General features: G+C 41.7%; 1 protein-coding gene across 1 annotated transcript in view; it reads left to right on the top strand.

The window, feature by feature from the left end:
• Window positions 1–27,572, top strand: part of unc5a (unc-5 netrin receptor A) — a 182,422-nt gene that overhangs the window by 83,835 nt on the left and 71,015 nt on the right. Inside the window, exon 2 of the mRNA XM_036548715.1 lies at window positions 17,841–18,062. Within this exon, the coding sequence (XP_036404608.1) occupies window positions 17,841–18,062 (222 nt within the window). The remainder of the gene's footprint in view (window positions 1–17,840; window positions 18,063–27,572) is intronic.

Below are 27,572 nucleotides of genomic sequence, written 5' to 3'. Positions count from 1 at the left end.
TGGGTGGGGTGGGGGGGGTGGGTGGTACTCGGTTTTTACGTCTTCTATCTCAGCTTCCAAGCTGGTCAGAGGCATCTCTTTCAAAAAGATAATACAGAGGCGGTGATAAACGCTCAAAGGTTGTAGCCAATATCACTGTTAAAAGCGGAGATAAGTCAAAACTGTGTTTGTGAGGGAAAAAAGAATAACCAGCATCTTCATCTGCTCTTTGCTCATTGACAGAATTAATTTCTTGGTCTGTCTTCCTGTGGCAGACATGGCACGTTTGCTATCATTTGAGATAAGCCTAAGTTCAATGCCTCCATGCTCCTGAGCCAGACAAACATATAACATACATTTTGACAGGGTTTGCCTTTGATAGCTGCAGGGTTATGCACAAGAAGAAACACAGAGTGCTTTGGAGTGTCGTGTTCGCTATCGACTGGCTGCACATCTGGAAGGATGGGGTGGCAGGAGAGAATGAGTGCATGTGTGCATATGTGGGCGTTTTCATGTGCGTTCGTGTATGTGGTTGTATGTGTGTGTGTGGGAGGTGGAGCATCGTGCGAGCCACAAGGCCCTGCCATAGCCCACCTCCACAATAAATGTTAAAAATCATATTACAGACTCAGGGGGGTAGATTTAGATAAAGAAATGGAAACTGTGGTGACTTAATGATGGGACATGCTTCTGTGAAGAACACACTAGATTGCTTCTGATTAGCTAGCAGTTTAAAATAGATCAGTTTTGCCACTTAAAGGTTTTTTTTTTTTCATTGCCCTTTGCCATGCAATTTCAACTTTCTTTTTTTTAATGATGCAAGATATGCATTACCACATGAACTACCAAGTATGATCAGGTTAATGTATTCAGCTGAATTCTCTTTGTAATTAAGATGTGTATACTTTACATATTTATATTTTAGAAAAAAAATTGCTTAGGCTTGCATAAAAACAGTAGTGATTTTTATACTTACATGTTTGTTGAAAATTCCCTTGTGTGCAAAGCCTTTGCGGAGAAATCTGCATTCATGCAGTATTTTTTTCCATTAGCATAATATGGAAATGGTGAAGTCTGAACAGGTGTTCCATTAGTTCTTTCTCATTTTAGATCACATGATGGGTCCTTTTTGCAGTTCTTCTGTGATGTTCTTGCCTGGGCACTGTCTTTACACGCTAATTAAATGGCAGAAGTCATTTCCCACCATGCCTCTTACGCCAGTCTTTTCTGGAAGCAAGTTAGTGATTGCGGCAGGTGACAAGTGTGACGGCAAACCCGTGTTCTTCGTGTTTAAGTTGCAACTGCAGTCACAACAGATGGTGTAAAATTAAGAATCTAGCACACATCAGTTGTTTAATTATGTCAAGATATATGCAGAGGTGTGTGTGTACTTGGCCACTGTATTGACTGAAAGGATGAATTGAATTCCAGTTCTAATTTTCTGAGCCAAATTGCAGTACTGTGGGGTTTGTCTGCACCTAATAAAGTGAGATTCACCAGTTTGATGGGCAACAAAATATCTCAAAGATGCAGTGGCACTGCTTGGAAAACATGTTAAAAACCCCATTTTGAATAAATAATGAATAAATAAAAGCTACATAACCATGCTTGTATCATTCATGTTTATACTTTGTAGAAGTACTTTTGTCCCCTAAAGGACAGGGTGAAAATATTGATCAGTAGTTTGTGATTGGTGCTCCCTCTAACTGGATGGGAGCAGGGATGGTTGTGAGAGCAAGTCTAGTGTCAGATGCCTGGGAGTTTGGTGAAAGTGCTGCTCTCTACTCCACTGCTGTGATGGAGGGGCACCAGTGGAGGCAGGGAGAAAATTGAGTGAGTAAGGAAAAAGACTTCCCAGCTCTTACAAAATGTCTCGGCGAGTAGCACTGCTGAAGGAGAATTAGGGAGAAACAGGGGAGACAGCAACATTCTCCAAGAAGGGGGGAACTCTCCTCTAGCCTTTTACTGTCACAGTGTGCTGTACAGACTCTCTGGGTGACCCCAACGCACCACATTGTCGGCTAATTACTTTTTTTGGAGCGCTGCTCCAGCCGACTGTGAGGAAAACACAGGACAATGGGAGTCCACGAGGGGGCCAGCGGGGTCACGCCGCTCCCTATCAGTGCCATCACAATTTTTATGATCATTTTCTCTCTTTTTCCAGAAGTCAGCCACGCATTTGAGTGCCGCTCTTTGAAATAGAGTATTGTTCTGGAGTGTGCACTGTGGAGGCTCTCCTGTTAGCTCCAGGGATACCCAATAATTAGATAAAGGATTAGGACGTTAATCTAAATTGCTTCCGCTCTCCTCTTTCCCCCGTTTCCTTACATTATTGGTTCCGTTTATTTAAAGACTCGGGGCTGCCGCTCTGTCTCTCTCTCTCTCTCTCTTTCTGCTGTGCCCACGCTATAATCAACTTCTTTTCTGTCAACCTCGCGTGCGTCCTGCCCGGCCAATTTTAATGTCGGTTCCTCCAGCACGTGCGTGCCCAGGGTGGAAAGACTCAGACTTGGCGGTCATTCATGCATCCACATGGCACGTAGTTGGCCTGTGGTGCTCTTCTCCTGTCTGTCCCAGAGGACAACTGTAATCAAGTTGTGCGCATACCGCCGTGATGACATCACAATGGAGCCAGAGAGTCTGTAGTAACGAGGCAGGCCCGCAGGTACGCCATCTGCCAAGTTACAAATTGGCAGGGCATACCGTATACCCAAACAGTACCAAGAGTTAGGTCCTTTTGGGGTTTCCTACATAAATAACAACAATAACTCTTACAAAAACTTACTTCTGTGCCATCTCATTTAAACATGCATGATTTGGATAAAGTCTATTTTGTACTTTCCTCTTTACATATTCTCCTCAGGTGATAAGATAAGTGAAACCAGTTATACTAAAAACATTAAAAAACAGTACATTAAACTGTTTTGGCATAGTACTTTGTATATTCATCTTTTTGTGAGGTAATGTGGGCCAAATGATTTGATATAACTGCTTCATTTTGACATCAATAATTTAAAGAGCAGGTCTATTTATATTTTATTTTACTGACTTTTAGAGAATGTGTTTTCTGTTGTTGTTTACACATTTTTTGTGCTGCAAGTGTGGTTTGTGGAGATTTTGTTGTACTGAACAGATATTCAGTGTGCTGAACATTCAGAATTCTGCCTCTGCCACTGCTGAAGCTAAGTGTTCACATTTTCTGTCTTGTTATGCATATTCATGAAAGGACGTGGTCAGCACAGCAATGAGAACATCACCGGAACTTTTTGTCACCAACCAGAGCCTCCCAGATTAAGAAACTGAAGGGTGGGAAGAAATTCACAGCTGAATGCCAAGTTCAGTACGTTGAATATCTGTGGGGAGGGGGGGACTCAGTTCCTAAAATGGTTTTTGTTCCCATACGAGTCTTTTAAATAATCAACTAATTTAGGCCCTGGTTCTCAAATGATTTGAGTGCCAAAGTAAATTCCTCATTCTGGCGATTTTCATCAAACTGGCTCCTATAAAAAAGTCAAGAAAACAAATCAATGTGGTGTTGTATCACTTTACTTCCTTGCCAAGCCTGTGATGAACTATCTTAACGAGGACACATTGTTATGATAGATATAAATATGGTGCCTCAGGGAGAGTCTTTCAATTGGCCACATGATACTTTTGTTTGAAAATTTGGTGCTTAATCAGAAGCTGGGTAGACCTGAGTTTGATTTTTGACTCAACTGGCACTGGCATCCTGTAGTGTGTTGAGTCACTCCCGTGACCTTGGAGTAGTTTATTAGTATGACCAGGGATGCTTGTGGACACACTCATACACACACTGCACCAGTTCTCTCTCAGGACTTTAAAATGAGATCAAATCAATCAATCGATCATTAGAATTCCATTCATTCAGTGTAGCGCTCTTCAGAAGTCACTGTCGTCACAGAGCGCTCTGCAAAACAGACAACTCAATAATAAAGTCATGCTCAGTAATTCCGCTCAAATGTAGTTTTTCATCCCATCTTTTTTTTCCCCCCTGTGATTGATTAATGCTGGCAGTCACATCTAATTTGTACTGTCAACTGTGATTCAAACAGATGCATTTTAAGTGCTGTCTTTAGGAATCCAATATAGACCAAAGAGGGGGGAAGATTTATGGCGATGAGACAAACTTGCATCACATAACAGCTCTTGGTTCCTTGGCTTGTTTGTCTTGCTTATGGGCATTGCTTAAGAGGGGAAAAGAGGGGAAAACATTTCCGTCTAAGACTTGCATTTTAAATCTTGGCTTTTTTCTTTTGATTCATCTCCCGGCACCACGGGATCGCGCATTGTAAATATTTTTTTTCATTTTCAGGCGATAAAGAAGCCACAGTCGCGGAGTGGTGGGCTGTCGCAAACGGTTCCGTTTCCTTATCGAGCGCGAGTGCAAGCGGAGCAGTCCGCGGAAAGGTCCCGAATGTCACAATTTACGCGTGGGTTTGTTTGACACCTCGCTGCTCCGCCGACGCCTCGGGGTGAGGAGACGAGACCGCGGAGTGAGATAACAAAAGAGCAGATGAAACGAGTGGCTAATGAAATATGCAGACATCTGCTGAACAGCGATGGGATCCTCATTAGCATTTTGCACCTCGCGAACGGTTTCACTCGCTCCGCCGGCAGTGACAGGAAGAATTGCATTGCCGCTTTCATTCTGTTTTTTGGGTGGGGGGGGGGATTTCAGCGCGTGCCTTCGCCCCCCACCACCACCACCACCTTTTTTAACTGATAGTGGCGTACAAGTGATGCCCAGGTATACCTGTCCTTAGCAGGTTTGGTGGTGTCTGGTTCTCTTTAGACCAGTTGCCGTCCATCTCCACAGAAGCCCCCTCTGCCCCGCTGAAAGAGAGTGAGTCGCATCGGCAAACTCATCGCTCAACTGCTGGATTGAAAAACGACAGCCCAACCTCCACCTTCCTCCTTAGCTGTTAGTCTGAAAGAGTTTAGCACCACCATTCAATCTGAATTAAGACAGGGTGAAGGACCATTTGTTTTTTTTGCTTTCCACATTGATCAGAAGCCAGGGATACATTTGCCTTGTGAACCCCCCCTCCCCACACACACACGCACACGCACACACACACCACCCAAAAGAGGAGTGGCTAACATATCCTTTCATGGAGATCTGAGCACCCCTCACTGAAGGAGAACATGATAATCCCCCTTACATATCAGTATTTGGATATTATTTACATAGTATTCTCTGTGTTCAATGTTTCTCCTGCTAAGCAGAAGCCTGGGCACAGCCTTTCACTGCTACTGCTACTGCTGCTGCTGCTTTGAATTCCGGCAGCATCTGCTGTGCCCTGAAAGGTGTTGCAGGAGTGCCATTTGGAGTTGCCTGGGCCCCTTACACCTCTGATAGGCTGCAATCACCTTGTGACTATTTAATGTGCCCTGACTGCTTAGAAACAAGACTTATTTACCTGCTGGTGACTGATCATTTGAATGCTCTGTCTTCTGAAGGCTGAAAATAGCTCTACGTGTACCTGGGGTCTCATTGGCGAGTTTGTTCTTGCACACAGAATACAATGTCTGAACCCATCTTTAATAAATCATGGCACTGAAACATAAGTATGCATTTATGTATTATTGTTCATAAATCCCAAGTGTTTTAAGTTCTCTCATATGTGCACAAGTTTTTCATTCTGGTTAAAAATGCCTCCATTTCACTATATATAGAGTATGTATATATAATGTGATGTAATACAGTAGTAGGAATTCTCAAACTAGTGTATATTATAATAGCCTAACACCAACATGCGTGAGAACTTTTCTAGGACTAAGGTGGAGATTTTAATGTCATGGATTGTTTAAAAAATGAAATGTTATTCAGATCTCTTGGAAGCAGTATGTAGAGCCAAAATATAAATGCTGTTTGGCAGCAAATTGCAAGTGCTGTGCATGGGACATGTTTATGTGACACGACAATTGAGCTTAGGGGGATTCGCACAGTCTTAGCCTAAACGAATGCCAGTACAAAGCACGCCTCAACAAAAATTAGAAGTCTAGGGTGCCATTGTGTTCTCTCCTTAAGGAATTAAATGCAAACTGTAGACATGTTTTAAGCATTGTACATTGCATTTATAAAGGAATAAAAAACCCCACTACTTGGTTAATTGTCATGTTTTACAGGTGCCTTATAATGTGATGTCATTCAGAGACTGTATAGGTAGCTCCTCAGGTGGTGGGTCTTCTGTGTTCCTGTCCAGTATACAGACCCCACAACTACGAAAGACAGCACTGCACAAATTAAACAAGGCTGTGATTGCAATTTTTCTACAGGCTTCTACTGAAGTGGGGTTATAGCCAAAAAGCCAAAGGATGATAGTAGCTGTACATATCCAGGGATATTATGACTGTGGCAGGTTGATCTTGTTAGCAAACAACCCAGGCCATTGCCACGATTTAAGAGAATTTTCCCTTGTAATTGGTAGAGACTTATTAGCCATTCTGTTCTCTCAACAATGAAATCTGAAATTGAGGACTCTCTAGCCTGAATGCTGATGTAGCCAAGTCTTCCAAACATGCAAGATCAGCCATTTTCATGCTCCTTTGAATTGCTTTGCTCAAGATCAACATATTTATAAAAAAGCATTTTTAGCAAATTGCACTGTAATTGCACAACCTGTGTAGCATTTTTACTTCATGACATTTTTCCCTGATAATTCTGATTCTGTAAAATCGTGACTCTAGCACTCTTGATATTCACATTGTGTGATTTCCAATGTCCAAAAGAATTGTAACTAGAGTTTTTCCCCTGCAGTAGCATTATTCAGCCGCAAGGAAACATTCCGACACACAGTGCCCTAAGGTAGGAAAATTCTTAGGAAACCTTTGGCAACAAATTTGTGGGTACACACAGATAATACATGTAGCCTGGGGCTTTAATTTTGGACTAGCTCTACAGTGAACTTTTTTATATGTAAATCAGTGAGGTAGACTTCAATGATTTACAGAGAAAAGTATTGAGGAAATAAAACATTCTCCTTTCACAGTAGGATAGGGGTGGTTAGAAAACCAATAAGGCGTTGTCCTGTTTACTGATCTATTAATTAAGAAGCGTATGGTATACTCTCAAATAATTTAATAAAACCAAAGTGCATTGATTATAATTATTAATACAAATTTCACCTTCTATGTGAAATGCTTTTGCAAGAAGGGTCTCTGAATGTCAATACAAAAAATGGGTTAGCAATGGTTTGTTTAAAAACACTGAGACCTCACTCGTTGCACTGTGATTATTTCGGTATTCAATTAAAATGAAATGCTTATCGCACGGTATGTTCAGTACGTCGTGATAGCCAGCTATTTATTTTAACAGGGGAAAATATGCAAATAAGGCATCTGGTATTAATGTGGAATGTGATTAGTTGTTGTGCTATCTGAGCAAGTGACCACCTTACTGTCACATAACACAGCTGTAGTCTCATTTCAAAAGCTCTGTGGGCAGATTGCACTGCTGTTTCATTTTTCCATGTAATTCCTAATAAAAATAATTAATACATAAATACATAAATGAAAATGTTTGAAAATTAACTTTAAAGGCTCCCAAGTGGTGCAAGTTCAAGTCTGGGCCGTGTTGTGAGCTGTTAATGACCTGGAATCCACAGTGGCAGAACGTGGCGCCATCACCTCACGTCAGTAGATTGGGTTACATTGGCCAGGGTCTCCTTTTCACACTGCTCGTCGGCACCCGCTAGCAACCGGGCACCTGCAGCGTGAGTTGCACAGATGATGTCAGCGGGAGATGCACCCGTCCTCTGCTTGCCGTTTGCCCTCCTGCAGTGCACTGTGGGAATGCATGTAAAAGCGTGGCATTTGTTGTGTGTTCAGCACTCCCCCACAATGTGCAGGGGGTGGTGTGGTGAGGCAACTGGTGTACAACCGGCGATCCCAGAGTCAGTGGGGGAAAAGCAACAGCACAAGACGATTTGTAATGATATTCCATATCATTAATCAGATTCCACCATATTCCATAAGAGAATGCTGTCGGAGGCAACAATGCATGTACTTTATACTAAATTGTTGTGTTCTCCATCCCACAGTCTGCTCCTGTTTTAAGGCTCCTGTAATGTCTATCTTTGAAACACTCCTTGAGTTTAAGTAATCCATAATCTCATTTTCCAGTTTCCTCTCTCTGGGGTGTGCTCGCTGTTTTTAGCAAACATTACTATTCACAGTGCAATAACATTCATATGCCCCATATTGCTCCCAAAACATTGAGGCTTATCGTTAATTCCATCCTTAGTTTGACTTTTCTGATGTGGTAAATTTTAGGAATGGTGAAAAAAATCTTTATAGGTATGAACAAAAGCAATGCTCACTAGGCAAGGATAACTAATGTCCTTTTTTAAGATGAATGCCCTCTGGAATGATGTAGTAGCTAGTTCCTTGGCGTCTCACTTGTTTACACTGTGAAAACCAGTACAGACACCACTGCTGTAACCAACAAGACTTCCCCTTTTCTTCTGCATACCTGTACCTATACACAGTTGTAGGATTCATATTTCAGGGTGCTCCATCTGTTTAATAGTTGTCAGTGGATTAAGAGGTTGTTGTTGTACATTGATTCTCTTTCCTCACTTTGTAAATATATATGTGTTTTTTTCTGAAATGACAGAACTATGTATTTCTTTGTTCTTAACAATTATACTGCATAGACAGCATTGTGTGTGTGCGTGTATGTGGGCGTGTGTGTGTGCATATGTGTGTGTGTGTGTGTGTGCATGTCAATGGGCATGTGCATGTACATGTTCATGCTTGTTTCTGTAAGTGAAGGACATCAATCAAGTTGTCAGTTAACATACAGGAGACAGGAGTCTGCATGAGTATTTCTTGGCTTTATATAAAACTGCTGAACAGACCTGAAGTTGGCCATGAAATCAGCTCTTTACTGATCCATGTTCACCACATCATCCTCATACAGTAACAAACACTCCGTACACAGATTTAAAATGGCTTCTGATTGCTATGAATTCTGTGTTAATTTCACACATGAAACATCATTTACTTTACCAGAACACTTCACCGTTCATTCTGTGCTGAATCAGTCTGCTGTACGGATTACTTATGTGGCTTTTTTTTTCCACCTGCATTGGCTTACCCCACTGGCACAGGTCCAGTGACCTGCCATCAGTCTGCTCTTGCATGTGCAGCGATAGGGAGGCAAACACCGCTAGCGTAGCACTGGGATCGTGTAAACCACTCTGCAAAGGCCTCTAGTCAAGAAGCAGATTGTGTTTATTGGCGAACACAAGTGTTTGTGCAAACCGGTGGGGGGGGGGGGGGGGGGGGACAAGGAAAAACAGCAAAAACAAACTGAAACCTAAACCGATTCAGAATTTCTTTTGTCAGCTTATGAAAGCACAAATATGCTTTCCTTCTCAAATGATATAAAAACCAAACATAGGAGACAAACAAGGAAAAAACATCAACATGCCTGTTTGATTTTAATACAGGCTCAAGAGAGATGGGATAGGGAAGGAAAAAAAAAATCTCTGCTGCTGCTTCAGCAGATTTTCAGGAGATGGTGGAAACTGGAGTGATTTGGAGCTTCAGCGATGAGCTAATATTTGTAATGATGGGGAAGACATACATTAGTCAAAGGCCCAGATGATTACATTACTGAGAACAGCGTCCACCATCCTCTGGTTCTCGCAATTGACAACAGTCATGTGTTGTTGATGACAGTGTGCCAAATTCTGTCCACTCAACCAGTATGTTCTAATATGTAAGACGGGGCAAGATCCATCTTTCTCCTTGCCAAAGGGACGAAGAAAGGCTATAAAATGATTACACTGGGGTTGGGGGGGGGGGGGGGGGAATCCATTAAAAAAATACATTCCGAGAGCAAAGCTTTTTAATCTGAAAACCAATGTGGATACGTTGTTAAGTCACCGAAACATGAAATGGTTTAATATTCTGGACAGCGGTTTTAATTAAATTAATTGCTAAAGACGTTGTAAAGCGCTGATGGTGTAATAAAACACATGTTATAGCTGTCATTCATCATTGTGATGTAAATTATGCCCAGCGATTGCTCAATGACGCCTTCCTTCAGGGACAGTGCTGGTATAAAAGAATTTAATTGGCTTCAAAAGGGCAAGGGATGCAGTGGGGCTGTTTGGGTGCAACAGGGCCAGCCTCTCTCTCTCCCTTTTACTGTGCTCTTCAGTTTAAATAATGGACCTATAAAGGCCCAATCTAGATCTTTTTCCACTACTTTCTTTTAAAATGCTCCAGCAGCTGTATATTACATTGTGTGCATTGTAAAATCCCACTCCATTAGATTCAAGTCGGTCGGATAGTGAGGTGTTGAAGAAATCCCTGTAGGATTTTAAGATATTAGGATTGTTGCAGACCAGAGTGAAAGGGAGAGAGAGAGGGAGAGAGGGAGAGGGAGGAAGGGGGCTGGATAGCAGAGATCTGTTCTCCGCCTCAAATGTGCACTGGAAAGCGTGTGTGAGTCAGCACATTGACAGCTGGCGTACTTCTCCCCCGAATTGCTGCGGGAAACTGGCAACCAACTGGTCTTCTCTGTCGGAAAGCAACCAGCTGCTGCTAACCAGTATGATCCCTTCCTCTGCAGAGGCATTTGAGAGAGGTGCAGGACAGTACTTAAGAAAGGAATAAAAATATATCTCAATAACAATGCTTTGCATGTATATAGCGCATTTCATAGATGCTGAAGGCATCGCCACCTTACTGAGGGTCACCAAGTGGCTTTTGCTGAGAATTCACACCCTGTTTTCTTTTGATGCTCAAGAAAAGGCAGAGGCTGACAGAGGCTTGCCAGGTTGGGTCTGTGTTTGTGTCTTTGCATCTGCCTTAGTTATTTTTCTCGTAGTGATGTGAATCGGAGTGCACAAAGGACCTGTTCACGTCAGTAGCACAGTCATTCCCACAGCTTTTTTTTTTTCTTCCTGATGTCATGCGTAGGCTGTTTACGCGACTTCCTAACACGCAGTTTAAATTTTCTTTCCCTCTGTCCGTCTGTCTTATATTTACCTGTATGTGCTAGGCCATTTACCAAAATTGTGATTCTTCCCATTTGTTTGAAGTAATAACAAGCGACAATTTTAAAAGCCAAGGGTTAAGCGTGGAAATCAAAGTTAATTTGATTTAGCTACTTGTCTGTGACCGACTCAAACCCGGGAGAGAGCAGCTGCCGTAGAGACATACGTAGCATGTGTCCCATGAGTACGGAAGCCTGTGAAAGCCATATGATTGGATTTATTCTAATAGTCCAAACACGACCGAGTGGCCGGCCTTGGCGACGGATAGATTAAATGTTGTCAAGCCTTCAGAACGACTTGGATTCAGAGCCTCGCATGACCCAATTAAGGCTCCATAAAGGGACTGTCAGGCAAGGAGAACCGCAGCTGCATACAGAGGAGAGGCAGCCAGCGTGGGGCACATACGACCGTTTGAGGCCATGCTAAGCCATCCTGAAGCCTCATGAAAGAGGAAGGAGCACCATAAGTAGCTTTAAAGGAGCAGAAGCATGCCGTTGACGTTGAACTCGGCAGATGCCCACATGGACCTTGATCATTGGGGTCTTTATTAATTGGTAGAACACAGTAGCAGTGATACAGATCTCCACGATGGCCTTTTAATTTTTGTTTATTGCTTATTAAAATCTGGCAAAATTGTAAGCCAAGGTAATTATCCCAATGACGCTTATTTATAGTTTTGAAGCACACAATTGTTTGTTAATTAATTAATTAAAGGACAAACATCCAAATTCAGCCAATAAAAATATGTCATAAATGTTTTTCTCTGAGTATCTGACACATAAAAGCATGCTTTATTTCATCTTTACCTTAGTGTATGGCTGATAAATTGTGCATTGGCAAACCTGTTTTCTGCATAAATTGTAACTAAATGTGAATAGAAGAAGTCGTCGGTTTGACTTTGAAATCACAGCAGCGTCTGCAGTTAGCGGAGAACTGAAAGTAGCAGTTCCTGATTTGGGACTCATCATGTTATGCACAGTCATCAATTATGCACACTGTTGTTTTCCTGGTACATAAAATTGATTGGAATATGTTATAAATATAGGTTTATGTACAGTTTATAACCTTACAAGAAGTGCAACTGAAAAGCATTGAATAGGCATCACACAGAGAGGTGTGACCAGTTTATTGAACTAATGTCCATACCGTCTGAATTAAAGTATGATGTACAATCGGTCTACCACAAGATGTGGACACGTTTTTTTTTTTTTTTTGCAGCCATGTGTACAGAAACCCTGTTTAGTTTAGTTTACCAGAGCCTTGGAGAGGCTGGCTATCCGAAAATGTAATTAAATATTTTGTTTGTGTTTCACCTCTTTCGTTTTTTCCAGCTCCAAGAGCAGGTCCTCGCAGTTTGTAGAACAATGTCATAAATAATGCACCTGCTAGGAGGAGAGCGCGGTTCAGTCTCGCGCTTTTCAGGGAAGGCTTTTCTTACTTCATTTTGAAGCAGTGGAAAAGGTCACCATGCAGTGCTAATGCCCATCATCACGATAAAGCCCCATTAAACGGGTCGCTTCCCGTGGGAGACCAAACCAAATAAGAGTGCTTTAAACTGTAATGGCAGTCAGAAAGGTATTATCATATGTCAGCTTTCAATTACACAGGGCTGCCGCGAAGACGCGGGCCACTCGGTTGTCAGGGCAACCGCGGGTGGACCACAGGTGGGGATATTAACACAAGTTGTGGGTGTGGGTGTGGGTGGGTGTGTGTGGGGGGAGGGGGTGGTCAACATTTTGTTCCTTTCATTTATTTGCCAAAATCCTGTAATGGTGAGTGAAATAAAATAAATAAATAAAAGTTCTGTAGCAGGAGTAGTGGCAAGTGATAGATGTCCTTCATTGGACACAGAACATTTAGTTTTCATTAAGAGTTAAACGCGTACATGATACATTAGCAGGGGTTCAGCGCCCGCCGCGCGGAGCCTCCCTGTATTTCATTCTGATGAATTAGCAGGGCCCGCGCGCCAGCGAGAGGATGACAGAGGAAGCCGCAAAGGATGACATTAATATGACACGCGTTGTGCCAGCCGGATAATGTCTTTGTGCGGGTGGGGGGGGGGGGGGGGGGGGTGGTGTTATATTGTCCCTGACCTGCGCGGCGCTCTCCGAATGAACTGCCGGGGAACAGGAAAGGTCAGCGGCGGCACCACTGTTTCATTACGGGGGAGACGCGGCCTCATCTCCCCGTGGCACCCGGGAATGATATAAGACACCATAAATGTAAAGCCTGTCACTGATATTGGATTCCCAGGCAGTAAATTAATATTATTCTCCACTAAAAGGGGGTATTTATTTGGGGATTTAGTCCACTCCCTGGTGACGGATAGGGCAGGGTTTTGCTTTGGCATTTCACGCAAGCGTGCCTTTTCCCCCCTGTTGATCGATACGGACACCTGCTTTCATTTGACAACATCCTGGCCAACATCGTGTCTCCTTTTGCAGTGTTTTTTTCTGAATACTAGTAATTACAGTATGGTTATGCATAGAATTGTTGTCATTTCCAATTACCCTGTTTGCCTATTTGCATGTATTCTCTCATGGTTAAGTCATACCCAGGCTTGTGAAAAAAAAAAGTGCCTCCGTGTTGATTTGCTTGTAATATCGGTATGATATGATTTTTACCATGCCTGAGATGCAGTCACCAAGAAAATTGAAATGCCGGTGAATACAGTAGTCTGACAGTAATGGACACCGTTTACATTTTTTTAATGGTTAAGAGTTAATTTTTAAATTTTCCTCTTCAGAATCCTTGATTATGAGTATGCAATACTTTCTTTGTAAAGACACCAAATAAATTTGCTGCCATTTTAGGGTGTTTTTCTATACCCAGCCAGCGAATAGCAACACAGCTGCAGTGATTGGTCAGAATAAGGCTCCAGCCAGGGTTTACTGTGCATTTGGTCATAACCTTGGCAGTCACGACCTATAGAGTGACTGGTCTGTATCCCCATGACTGAGGTATGCTTCATCTGGCTAAAGGTAGCATTACCTGGGCAAACATTATATTATATTACTGTCATTTAGCACACATTCGTATCTAGAGAGACTTACATAGGGTACAGTTTTTACATTTTATCCTGAGGCAATTCTGTGTTGCGTGCCTTGCCTAAGGGCACAGCAGAAGTCTTTCCTGCTCCTTACCACTATGGTAGACTGATAGCATAGTGGTATAGCAGCTACATCATTCACAGACATTTAACGTATAGACTCTCAGCTGTGTGTGGTATGGTGGACTGAAAGCTGTGAGCTCACTGTAAGAGACTCATCACATTGCTCTTTGCCACTACAATGAGTTTTAGTGTTTTGATTGATTGTGTTGTATCGCACATGTCACATGCCTCTAAATGTCCCTTTTTTTTCCGTAACACTATTTTCGTCTTCTACCTACCGGCTTGGAGTTTTGTGGGTTTTTTTTTTTTTTTACACCACTGATCTTACCCTGAGAATTAATTAGATTTCTGCACTGATCTGTCATTCGGAGAATGGTGTTGCCAAAATCTGCAGGCCATTTCACTGTCACCGTCGGCTAAGTCTCAACACGTTTCTAAACAGGTATGACAAACAGAAGCCCCGCATACACGTTTTAATTGGTTGCTCTCTGGACCTTTGTTTTCCATTATTGGGATCAGGGATCAAGAATTTGAAGGTGCATATCAAAACATCACAGTCAGTGGGGGGAAAGCGTTCAAAATATGTGTCTCAGAGTCACTTTGTTGGTATTCATCATCACAGATCGTTGTATGTGATATTCAGAACGTGTTTTTTTCTTCCAATTTTGTCTGATAGTTACTCTTAGCATTATTATAATTATGACTCATGAGGTTGACTCATAATGCCAGTTAGCTAACTGTAAACACTGAAACCTGACTCGCTGTTTTGAAAGGGCAGATGTTCACAGTCATGTACACGTGCTCAGGAGTTTTAAAGAACGTGCTCTAACTTCAGAGTGTTCTTGAGAATAAATGATTTGTGACAACTGAAAAGGAGGGAGATTCAATATCTACTAGGCTAATCTTCCATGAAATATTCAGGATTTTCTGTTTCTTGTCAACAAGGAGATGTGTCCCAAATTGTTTAGAAGTGGACACTTTCATTTTGGTATGTTGAGTTATTAAAATAATCAAAGTTTGTAGGACATTATTTGGCAAGATGGTGTTCCTTAGAGAAACTCACTGTTCAAGTCAAATGACAATGGGAAAACGCACAGTTTTAAGGTCTTTGTTTCCACCAGCAGCAACACAGCGACAGGTTAGCAAACAGCATTCAGCTAATGGGACACCATGGAACATGTGTGTTCCTGCAGAATTATATCAGCTTCTCACCTATGCTATGATGATGGCAGGGGTAGAGAGAGAGAGAGGGAGAGAGAGAGAAAGAGAGAGAGAGAGAGAGAGAGAGAGTGTGTGTATGTGAGACATAATACATCTGAATATGGTAATTGTTCATACGCTGCAGAAATAGAAAGCCTACAGTACCTAATGGCAATTATAGTCCTCAATATCAGCAGTCTGGGTGTCTAAAGTCATGCATACATTTACTTGGAGAATCATTGCTTAGGAATGTTTTGATCAAAACAGAATTTTACTGATGTCATTGTTAAGCATTAGAAACATTTCTGCCATATCTGATGTTTATAAGGAAGTGTCGTTGACACAGAAAAATCACTGATCCAAATTGTTTACAAGGAGGACCTAAACCACATGTGATGTACAGCCTCATCCCCAGTTTCTCTCACACTTTCTGTTTAGGAGATTTCTTAGACAAATTTGGAATCTAACCATGATATCCGAACGTGTCATGTCCCATGGGGCAGTAGCCATAGGTAGCTGTTACACCTGTACTAGTCATAGGAGATATAAACACTGTACCTGTTTAGAAATCCCAGTACATATTTGGCTCAACAGGATATAAGAAAGTATCAAATTGGTGCCGATTGTTCAGTATATTGTTTTCCTTGTGACAAATTAAAGTCATAGCTTCATACCCCCACCCTCCTGCTTACTGTTAGGCAGATGGATGGGTGAAGGGCATGGGGAAATGATCACTTCTGTTCTGAAACCAGTCCAGCATTAGGATGTGCAATACTGACTCCATTCTTCTAATTGGAACATCACTCTAATGATGCTGTCATATTTCTTTAATGTCGTTATTAAAGAGAATTGTTTCTTAATTTCTGGGCAGAGAAAAAAGTACATTATCTAGCTTTTTTCTGTTCAATTAACTAGATTTGAGTGGAACTGTGTAGTTTAACTTTAATTTCTTTTTTTCTCGTTAGACGTCTCTCCGTCTTAATTGCAAGTGTGTGGGAGGAAAGAAACACTGAAACTCATGTCTTGACTCTGATAGCCACCTGCTGGGTTTCTTCATCATCAATACAGTGTCTTCAGTCTTTATATTAAGTGTGGGCAATGAGCGCTCCTGGATTATGTGTGTTTGCGTGGTGTGTGTCTGCCACAGCGGGGGTATTGTGGAGAACGGTGATGTCTGAGAGCAGGGTGTCGTTCCTCTGTGTTGTGCCGTGTGCCCCCAACTCTGCCCTTGTGACAGCAAGGGGTTCGCCGCAGCGAGGTCTCCAGCCCTCCCTGTCCTGCTTACAAGTAGAGGAGAGCTAAAGCCCCAGCTGGCTAGCAAAAGGGTACATTCAGGTGCTGCATCAGAGCATTGTGACCGCTTTGCTCTTGAACATAAATGCACAGTTGATGCAAAACTTTGCTTGGCATGAGGCGTGAGGTCCTCGTCCCTTTTATGAGTGCAACAAGATAGTGAATACAATTTAGTCGGGCGTTTTGCCCATCACAGATACTAATTTAAGCACTTGGTCTGAATAATCAAAACATTGCTGATTAAAAAAATGACTGATTAAAATGGCAGTGCTTTACATATGTAGCCAATGCACTGTAATACTGCAATAGAAGGTGTTCAATGTCACCTTTCTGGTGAGTATATTTTATATAAACACAACTATTATATCTGCACTGCGACCTCTGTATGCACATTTGCTGCTTGGCTGTGACATTAAGTTTGAAAGACCAAAGAAGGACAAAGTTACAGAAAGGAATTTAGGAAACACTGAATAAAAATGCTAAAAAATTGCATGTTCAGTTTGTGTGAGGTAATTCTTTTGTGCAGTGTACCTTCGTGTGTGTGTGTGTGTGTGTGTGTGTGTGTGTGTGTGTGTGTGTGTGTGTGTGTGTGTGTGAGGGATGCATTTTTTTCCTGTGCACATTCTCTTACCATTCAAAAACAAAACATCAACATTCCATAAAATACGATTTCTCTAACAAGAACACTCACCAGACCTTTTTCTTACAGTGGTGTTGTATTGAGAAGGACTGTAATGAAAAGAGTTAAAGACTAAACTAATACTAGTAGTATGACTAGAGTAACCTTCAGTGCATAAGCATATATAGCCCACCAAGTATCACAGTGATCAATTGATGTGTTGGCTGTTTGTAATTTGGTGTATTGACATGTACAGGGTAATTTAGGGGGCATTTTTGGGAAAAAGGCATCATTCATTTATTAGTAATGACACAAATAATAATGACATAAATAATAATCATTAATTAATGCAGTTTTTTCTGCTTGATTAGAGAATGTTGGATGAGAAAGCACTGTACAGCTGCATAAATGTTAAATTGTAATATTTGACAAAAGCCTGCTGCAGACAATGACTTGACTCCATTTATTTAGTTTTCTGTTCATAAAAAATGAATTGTATGAAAATAAGGAGCTATCCCGTTTTCTACACATATGTACAAAAAACTAGAAAAAAACATTTTTACTCCTACTCATGAAACCTATTGTCCCGCTCTCTTCTCGACAGACTCCCAGCATGTGGCCACAGTGACGAACCCCCTCCCGGCAGCCTTCTCGGACCTGCTGCCCCACTTCCTGGTGGAGCCGGACGACGTGTACATTGTGAAGAACAAGCCGGTCACCCTCACTTGCCGCTCCACCCCGGCCACGCAGATCTACTTCAAGTGCAACGGGGAGTGGGTCCACCAGGACGACCACCTGATCGAGCGCACCGTGGACCCTGCTACCGGTGAGGGCCTGTGTGCTGCGTACGTCCCTGTGTGTTTGAGCGTGGACAGTCAGGTGCATGTTGTTTGAGGGATTTCTCTCCTTTGCATCACATTATTGTCATTTAGCAGATGCTGTTATCCAGAGTAACGTACGTAGGTTATAATTTTTTACATGTTACCCATTTAAGCAGCTTGATATTTACTAAGAAAGTTCTGGGTTAAGTACCTTGGCCAAGGGTACGGTAGCAGTGCCCCAACAGGGAATTGAACCGGCAACCTTTCAGTTACGAGTCCTGCTCCTTACCACCATGCTACACTGCCGCTGCGTTCCTTCACACATTTTAGTTTCACCACTAGAGCAAAAAAATCATTGCACTCCATTCCTGGTTTTTGTTCCAGCTCTCTTGTGTTGATCAATACAAAAGTATGAGAGAGCTGCACGTTTAACTTTGGGTCTATGAGTCAGATCATTATCTCACCCATTACATGGGATGTCTTGGTTTGCATTCTAAACTACTCCTACTTTTTTTGCCACTGCTGAGCCAGAGCTCGGTTCATAGGCCCAGAATGAGTCGGGTAAACATAGTAACAGAGGTGAATAGGATGCCTAAGTGAACGCAGATGCTCAGATGCGCAGGATTTTACAATCACTGTCCTCAGTTCAAATCCCAGCTAATATTGATTAGCGCATCTTTGCATCTAAAATGTCATCAGTGAAAATCACTGGGGTCTGCACAATAACATTCTTGGGGTTGTTTCAGCTGTCCTAGCCCTGTTATCAACAGCATCTGTGATGTTTATTCATGCCGCACTGCTGCAAAAGTGTTGGTTTGCTTTTCATTCGTTTCATTTATTTGTGTGGCTTCTCTTTGATTGTTTATCCTGGCTGGAATCTGGAATATTATGATGGTAAAAAAGTATCGCAGTTTATTCAGGTGGATAGGTAAAGCCCCCGCAGAGCTGTCTTTCCGTTGCGGCTCATGATCGGTTTTGCTCTTCGGACAAACCCCCTGCTCCTCAGCATGCCGGAGGCTGTCAGGAACGGTTCTGATGGATGCGCGTCCGTCTCTCCCGGCACTCCGCTGAAAGCTGCGGCCGCGTTCCCGGAGTTTATAGAGGAAGTTCGCCTCGGCCTCAGAAATAGACACGTGTCACTGTTGAGCCGTGATTCAGAACGGAGCTGTAACTTAAAACCTGCAATTCGCAGCGTCGTGGCAACAGATTGCGAAAACAGCTAACGCATCGATGACACAGTCGGGAGAGATAATAACTCATGGGCAGATTCGCACTTCACTTGCTTATGTGAAGAGAAGATGTGACAAGAGCTATTAGAACAGGCATGAGTAAGTCCACCTGGTGTCACAGTATCCTGCTTGTTGTTCTGATGAGGCCTAAATAGCTGCTTGACCTTTTTAATGTGTCATTGCTAATTCTTTTTTTGTTTAAATTTGGCTTTTTGTTCAGCGATGAAATCTGTTTTGATTTTCTGTGCTGTCATGTTTACAAGATAATAGAAAGCAGATTCAAAAAATGGCACACAACACAATATTAACAACCTATATACTATAACCTATATATACTAAATATACAAATGTCACTTTTACTCCCTGTTTGAATCGCTCTGTATGGTATTAAATTATCTGAGGAGAAAATGACAGTAACTGCTCTTTCAGTAAAACTTCAGTAGATGATTAAGAAAAGTGATGAATGAATCAATAAACCTGGAAAGTTAGTTTCTAAAGCCTTTGCACAGGTGCAGACATTTCATGGCCAATGGCTGCAGTGTTGCACAGATTTTAATGATGTGGCGCCATTTGAAATGTAGTTATACGGCTCTGTAGCATGATGGCCAATTACTGCCTGTTAGGTTTCTGTTACTGCTGGAGAGCATGTGACTCCCGAGGGCTCCATTTTGACTATTTAAGGCTGTACCTCTGAAGCCACTTAATGCTACGACTGGAGTTACTATGGTGATGGCAAGAGGGATGGATTTGTCGGACGAGGGTCTCAGAAAGGCAGAAGGAGAGGGGACATCCAGTAGGGTGTCGCTGCTGATTTTTAGAGGTGTTCCCATGAATCTCCATTGTTTGGAAGAGGTTTGCTGTCAGTGATTCACATCCTCTTCCCATTCAGAAAGGGATCATTGAGAATGATTCCTGTATATTAAAAAAACATCATTGCGATGCCACAAAGCATCTGCCATTATAGTGGGTTTGTCTTTATGCATTCACAATGGGGTTAATAAAATAAATGTAAAGCAATGACAAAAAATTGAATAAATATTTTCTTTTTTTCTAAACTATTAAGAAACAATGTTCATCTGCTGACAGAAAAAGCATAGATCTTACGTCTGTGTACAATCAAATAGCAAAGATATAGTCAATAAACACAGTGATATACTTCAGAATTTTTACTCATCTAAATGAGATCTGCTGTACAAAATTGATTCATTTAAGCAAATATATTCTCTGGTTAGTCTTAAAATATGAACGTCCATAATTCATTTTCTTGAGTGAACCTTATCATAGTAAAACATTAGTATCCTGCATGAGTCCTTAAATGAGATATGACTTTAAATAAGGTGAGAAAAATATTGGTTTTAAGAAAAAAGGTCTTCTTGTGGCACTGCCATAGCAGTTATCAATTGAATCTTTTGATAGGGGAAACGGCTACATCTAGTGGCTGACAGAGAAATCCAGTCACAAGATGAGCAATTGTCATCTTACAAAGCCACTTCATTTTGGCACTTAAAGCTGGATCATGTGATCATCTGTTGGATCATTGTTCCATCGAGGGCCCGAGGAGAAGCAGAGAATAATTATCATGACTGAAACCTTAGTCTGTCCTTATTGTCGAGGAAAGGGAGTCGGCTGTGAGAATGAAAATCAAGGCAAAATGAGAAGCCTATTATGACATCAGCAGTCAACCTGATGTAATCCCACCAACACCTAGAGAAAAGTGACAGGGTACTGCTGTAGCTGTGAAGGTGAGAACTGAAAAGGATGACAGTAAAGAGCTCTAATGAAAAGAAGGAAAAAGTCTACCGAAATCTACAAAAACGGAGAGAAATGTAAAGAATAAGATTGATAGAAGATTAGGTACCGGGCCTGGGAAAGCAGCTTCAAATTCAGGCAGCCACTTACTAATTAGAAACAATGATCTGCTTCTGAGTGGATGGAGTAAGACCCTAGTGGAAAGGTTAGCTGCAGACAGACAGAACTGGCTTCAGAGCAAGGAAGACCAGGCTTGGAAATCTGACCTAAATATCTTGACAAACAAAACCAGGATCTCTCTAGCACAGAGCAACAAAGGCACTTGTGAATGCAGAATGAAGTATGCCAGTTTCTCAGGGCTAAGGAGGAAAAAAAGTGGAAGAGGAATACTTTGACACTACACCTAAAATATACAGTAGAAGAAACCTCACTAGACAACTGCTCAGAAAGACTCCATTGTCATGAGCCTCAGAACAAATCTCCAAGTCTAAGAGCAGGACTGTCATGGAATGCGCAGTCCAAAGATCTGGTTACTTAATAACCTTTGTGGCAAGAAAATGAACAGATTCAATTTAGAGAGAGTGTCTTGTTCAAGTTGTATCTGATTGGTCAGTAAGCCATTCAATAAATATGTTCACATCAGGTGTCTTTGACAGCTTTTACCTTCTACCTGACTAAACCTGCCTCATTCTGGCTATGATAACATGAGATTTATAATCTTACTTTTAACTCTTTTAAGATATGGTCAGACACAGGTTGATTGGTTGGTCATTCCCTTTTCAGATTGGAGGTCTGCCAACTGAAAATGTGGTGTGTTTCCCAATTAAAATAGACGCTGTTGACAAGTTTAAATCAAGTGATATCATGATCCTGTGGAATCACAGTTATTTTAATTACTGGGTTAGTTAATGATACTAAAACTAGGTGGTGCATATTTAAGGGGTTCATAGTGGTTGTTTGTATAGGCTCTGTCGGATTAAAGGGACTAAATGTTTGTATTCACAGTACCGTGGTGAAACAATCCTGATACACACAACTGCAGATTCCAAAAAACAGGGTTGGATAAAGGGCGCATGGGGGGGCATAAATATGTATACACAATACAAAAAATATGTGCTGTATATACATAATACAAAAAATAATATCTGTATACATTATGTATATGATTTTCATAGGGAAATAAGTAGACTAAATATACTCTTCCCCCAGTAATTGATAAACATGAAGTACTCTACGGACTGAACCTCCTTCATCCCAGTGTGGGTAAAATATGGTGCTGGTTCACAGCCTAATGGTGTCGTCTCTGCATGTTTCAGGTGCTTTCCGTCTTCCACAGACATTTAGATTGCAGCCGCTGGAAGGATGGCGCTTCTTATGGAGTGCACATAACTCCTGATATTCCTGCCGCAGATTATTCGTAGCGTTATGCCTCTGTCTGCTTAGATTGGGCCCCCTTCTCTTCATGTCTGTAAAACATATTTGACCAGAGAATAATGTTGCAATTTGTCCTCCGCCTCATACCGTCTGTGGCCGGTATCGATCTTTCCCGCGGAGTCTATCAGTCCTCATTATCTGTCCCCCCGGTAACTTATCCCTGTTGTATTTCTCTTTCGGTCTGTCAGTCCTGCTTGTTCGCAGAGGCGTGCCCCCTGACCCCACTCCCACCCACCGCCCTTTCAGACAAGCTCCCCACTTTCACAGGCAACCGGTGTAATTTTCCTCTTTAATGCATGGAAACGAGGAAGGTCTTTAGCAAACCACACACAGATATATCCTGTCATAAGAAATCAATGCTGACGAGCCATTTGCATGAATTACGACTGTGTTAGGTGAGCTCGTCTCTCTGTATTGCTTTTCAAATAAGAGCACATCATTTGGCACATCATAAGGGGGATGAAGTGGTGCGCCGCTACAAACGGGATTTGGCAGGTTTGTCCACGCAGGTTATTGTAATAAAGAGGTTGTTTGGAGTAAAGTCTTTCTTTTGTTTCTCCTCCTCTGAGCTTATGATGATGACACTGTTGAACATAATCAAGATCTGGAATTGCCTTGTTAACCCCTTAGGCTCCGTATGGAAAAGAAACCAAAGCATATGTCAAACATCAGACTGTGTTTATACAATTCTCAATGCAAGCAGCTAACCTAGGAATTGTTTGTCGATCTTTGAACATTATTTCATAGGCTTTGCTCCGTTTCATAATAAAAAGAAAGGAACCTCCATTTAATCACAAAGGTTGCCTGTTCTCTGTGGTTCTCTGTATGTCTTCTGCCACTTGTTGAGAAGCCTATGTCTGATTTTGCCCTAGGCATCAGATCTGAAAACAAATACAGTTGCAATTGTGTTTTTAGCCTTCATATCCATTAAAGTAAGTAAAACTAAATGCATTTGCAGCAGACGTGGTTTGCTAAAAAAAGAAATGTAAGGCAAGAGAAGACTTGGTTACTTTTAATGATTAAAAACATTCCTGTCATGATTAGAATGTGTGTTCTTATTTATTTATTTATTTATTTATTTATTTTTCTTTCTTGTGACCTTAGCTTACTTTAAGTATAGGCATCAGCAGGGAACAGATGGCCCACAAACTGCTTTGTGCATCTTCCTGCCTGCAGAATTTAATAGCGGTGTGTCCGTCTTAGGCTTTAAAGATATGATCAGATACTATAAACTTGTGTTTAACATGGAAGTGAAAGTAGTTATTATTTGCAAGGCAGGGCTTTCATGTTTGGTTGTGAAATTTAGATTTTTTAACACATATTTCAAATAGAGTATCTTCAAAATGAGTTTCTTGACCAAAAATATGAGATGGTAGCAGTGATGCAATATTGGGGGGCACAACCTAAAATATCTTACATAGAAATACAAGGGGCTGCGTTATGCCTGTCGCATGCTTGTTCATATGATTTGGTCAAATGCATTTCAGTTTGACACACCAGCATATGTGCTGGGAGTTGAGGATTGTCAAGTTGGTTCACCCGCTGTTTGCCCTCTTCTGTCAACCAATCATGTTTTCCCTGCTCCCAGCCAGATTGTTTTAGTGGGGACAGAAGCCAGATTAAGAGGGAGGTGGCTGGTGGAAGTGGGACCTTTCTTGAACGCACCTGAGGCAGATGATGTCAAAGCAAAAAAAACCTCGTCCACACACGCCATCCATTTCCACAGAACCAGGCCCAGGGGAGCAGGCCCTGAGGGTCAGCAATTGTCTTCTGCATTGTTCCAGCTATATCTCACAGATTAGAAGAGGGACAGATGGATTTCTGAGAGTAAAGTTTGATGGAGGGAAGAAAACGGAGCTCCTGAAGCAGGGGGTATCGTGTGTCTCCCCTATCAGCAAGTGATGAGAGGGTCCACTGTCGTTTTATGTCAGTGATGTCGCCTTAGAACTAAATCCTCCCAGAATGCGTTCAGTTTGATCCAGGAGAATCAGTCCCTTCCACATGCAGATGCCTTTTAAAATGGATTAAACCTCTCATATCCTTATTATCTGAACTAAAAGGGGTTGAAAAAGGCTATGTACAGTACACATGCCACCCTATGGGAAAATGTTCTTGACTCATGAGAATGTCTGACTTTGAATGTGGCAGCTGACTAAAACATAAGTGTTTATTTTTTGATTATATATTTATTTTTGTTAAATATTCTTTTTCTGCTGTTGGTATGTGTGTAGATTATTGCATTGTGCTAAGTAGCGTTGAGAGTTAATGCTGAGTTAGAGCATGCCAGTTAGAGGCATCTAAGAAGAATGCATCTTTTTGACTGTTATCTGTTTTCTATTATTGTTATTATTCGATAAACAGATATATCTAGATATAACTAGATGTTTTCCAAGTGTGGGGCAAGCCTCCCTGGGGAGGCACCAGGGAGTTGGATGGGGAGACATCATCTGAGCCATAGATCACATTACATTACATCACATCATAGATGTCACTTACATATTAGCTGCAGTGTTTGGCAAGAAGCTAAAAATATGAATAGATTTCCATGTTAATTAGCTAGCCATGTTCAACAGGTCAGGTATTTCAGAGTGGCTTTGCTGATATATTCCATCTTATAATATGGAGTTCCGTAGTCATCGAATGTTACCACCACCACAGCCTTCTGTTATGGAGAATATGCTAGAATAATACCCTTCTATAATAGAGAATTTATTTAGTAGACAGTAATCATCTCAATTGATGCATCTAACTGCTCTTCAGGTGGAGGCTGCTGTTGGGACAATGAGGCAGGGAATAAAATATATACATGGTTGTAAAAACTTTGATACAAACTTGTCAATGAATGTATCTTACATCAAATTAAAATAATCATGCGTGTTTTATTTCATAATTAGCATGTGTAGTGCAAGTGTTGAGGAAGTTTTATCCTACGCACAAATGAATCTCACATCATTATGGTTCAGATAGCTATCTCAGTTTCAGGAAACAGTTCTGCTGAATATCATTATTTTTTCCATCTTTTAACATCTCGCTGATAAGCCCTTCAATATGATTTAGGTGGCTAGCTTGCCAATATCACTTTGCTAAAGTGCCGAGCAGCCAATATGGGGAAGTTCATCACAACTGGAAAGAGGCCAACAGGAGCGTTGTTTTACTGTTGCAACTTTTGCAACTTCAACTTCGCAACCTCAAACATAGCAAGTGTTTTCAGTCCGGGATGTTCTTGCTTCAGTCAATTCAGGAAAAGTGTCTTTGTTATGAACGGTGTGTTGTGTTTGTCACAACATACAGAGTATTCTGTTTTCTGTCATATTCAAGTAGGCACACTGTGAAAATGCCTGCACATTTCTTTGCAAGTTTCTGACTTTTTTGAGGGGGTGAGTGGCGGGGTCTGAAATGTTGAAGGCCCGCCTCCGATATGTTCATTTATGCCTCTTTGCCTCTGAATTTGAACACAGAAGTGGAACAAGGAGTGCAGAGTGGCATTGTAGAGGCTTGTCCATGATTAAACATGATCTTTAATGGGGTATCGGAGAACAATCAAGCCACAATTTAAGCAAAATCCAATACGTCTATGAGCTGGGGTTTAATGAACAAGTGGAAATAGGAGAAGCAGGAAGAGGACAATGTAGTCCTAAATGAAGATAATGGGCCAGCTCCACCTGCTGTGCATCGATCAGTGGCAAAGGGGGCTAATTGATAATGCAGAATTAGCTGGATGCCGATAATGGGAGTTGTATTTCAGCCCGTCTGAGAGGATGACAGGGGGAGCGTTTGGCAGCGGAGCCCTGAAAACAGACGGAAGGTCAACCGTTCCCAGCGCCACATCTGCCACCACGTCCTGCTCACACGCCTGGACGTGGATTGGAACAAAATGCCTGTCTCTCCCGAGCCCCATCCACAGCTCAAGCAGTAAAATCCATGCAAAACCAAGGAATCTAAGAGGAATCACTGGCATTCATGTGTGATAACAGGGTGAATAGGCTAGCGTGACTCAGTTTGCCTTGACCTTGAGTTGGACCGCCACTGAACTGCTTGCACGCTAAAAGCATCATTTCACTTGAATTCTTCAATAAAATGCATGCATTAATCCCTCCAAGCATATGTGTGAAATGTAATAACAAAGAATCTGAAAAAAATGTAGAATTAACATTGTAAGAATGCATTGATTGTTGGCCAAACAGCAGTAGCCTTGACCCTCCCCATTTCACACAATGTACACAGCCTTGCACTCACATGGGAACTCATTTGAGTTCAGTTTCTGACTCTTTCATGGACTCAGGTGCTGTGTCTACATGGAGTTGTTTGTAGTGTGTTTGAGCTCATTACTTCATGTTTCTAGGAGCTGAATTTTAGGTTGTTCCCAAAATTCTGAGTTTATTTAATGTTGAGTATATTTAACAACAGAATTTAATTGCAATGGAGTAATTGCATGGCAAAAAAGCCCTGTGGCTTATAACAGAACGCCAGTTGATTATATCCTTATTGTATCCTTGTACTTTGTATTGTACCCTTATTGTAACCGTGTCATAATCATCACTTGACTTATTTCTGGACAGATAGATGAAATAAGAACCATAAACCTTTCCATAACTGATTATGTAGAAAAAGTTTATGCAGTGCCTTTTTAAGTACTTCAACATCTTTCATAGAAGAGTACGTGTTTCTGGGGAAGCGGCATCAAAATCTTGACTAATTCACAGCATTGCTAAAAAGACCAAGTAACGAAGTCAAATCACCATCAGTAACCTATGTCTTGCAACAGTCATGCTCGTAAAAACATAAACAAGATGTTGCTGAATGCAAGATTCTTGACGCCAGCGAGTGTTCCCTTCATGATGTAAGAAGCAGCCTCGTCTGCACTTAGAGTGTTTGTAGTCCCTTGCATTCCTCAAGAATTTCTCCGTGCAAAGCCGCTCAGTCAAGATCACGTTCTCCCAGACTGTCATGGAGAATATGAGAAGAGCTACTTACCTAAAAGGGGGGGAGAGGGTGGGGGTGCAGAGGAAGCTGTCAGACGGTAGTTTGCTGTGCGTGGGATGGAAAATGTGGTGGAAGAGATGCGTGTTTCTTTGCTAACCATGCACTTGTGGTTGACAGTGA

The sequence above is a fragment of the Megalops cyprinoides genome, chromosome 16 (genome assembly GCF_013368585.1).
Source record: "Megalops cyprinoides isolate fMegCyp1 chromosome 16, fMegCyp1.pri, whole genome shotgun sequence".
Lineage (NCBI taxonomy): Eukaryota > Metazoa > Chordata > Actinopteri > Elopiformes > Megalopidae > Megalops > Megalops cyprinoides.
The sequence above is the reverse complement of the archived record's forward strand: the minus strand, read 5'-3'. Positions and strand labels throughout refer to the sequence as shown.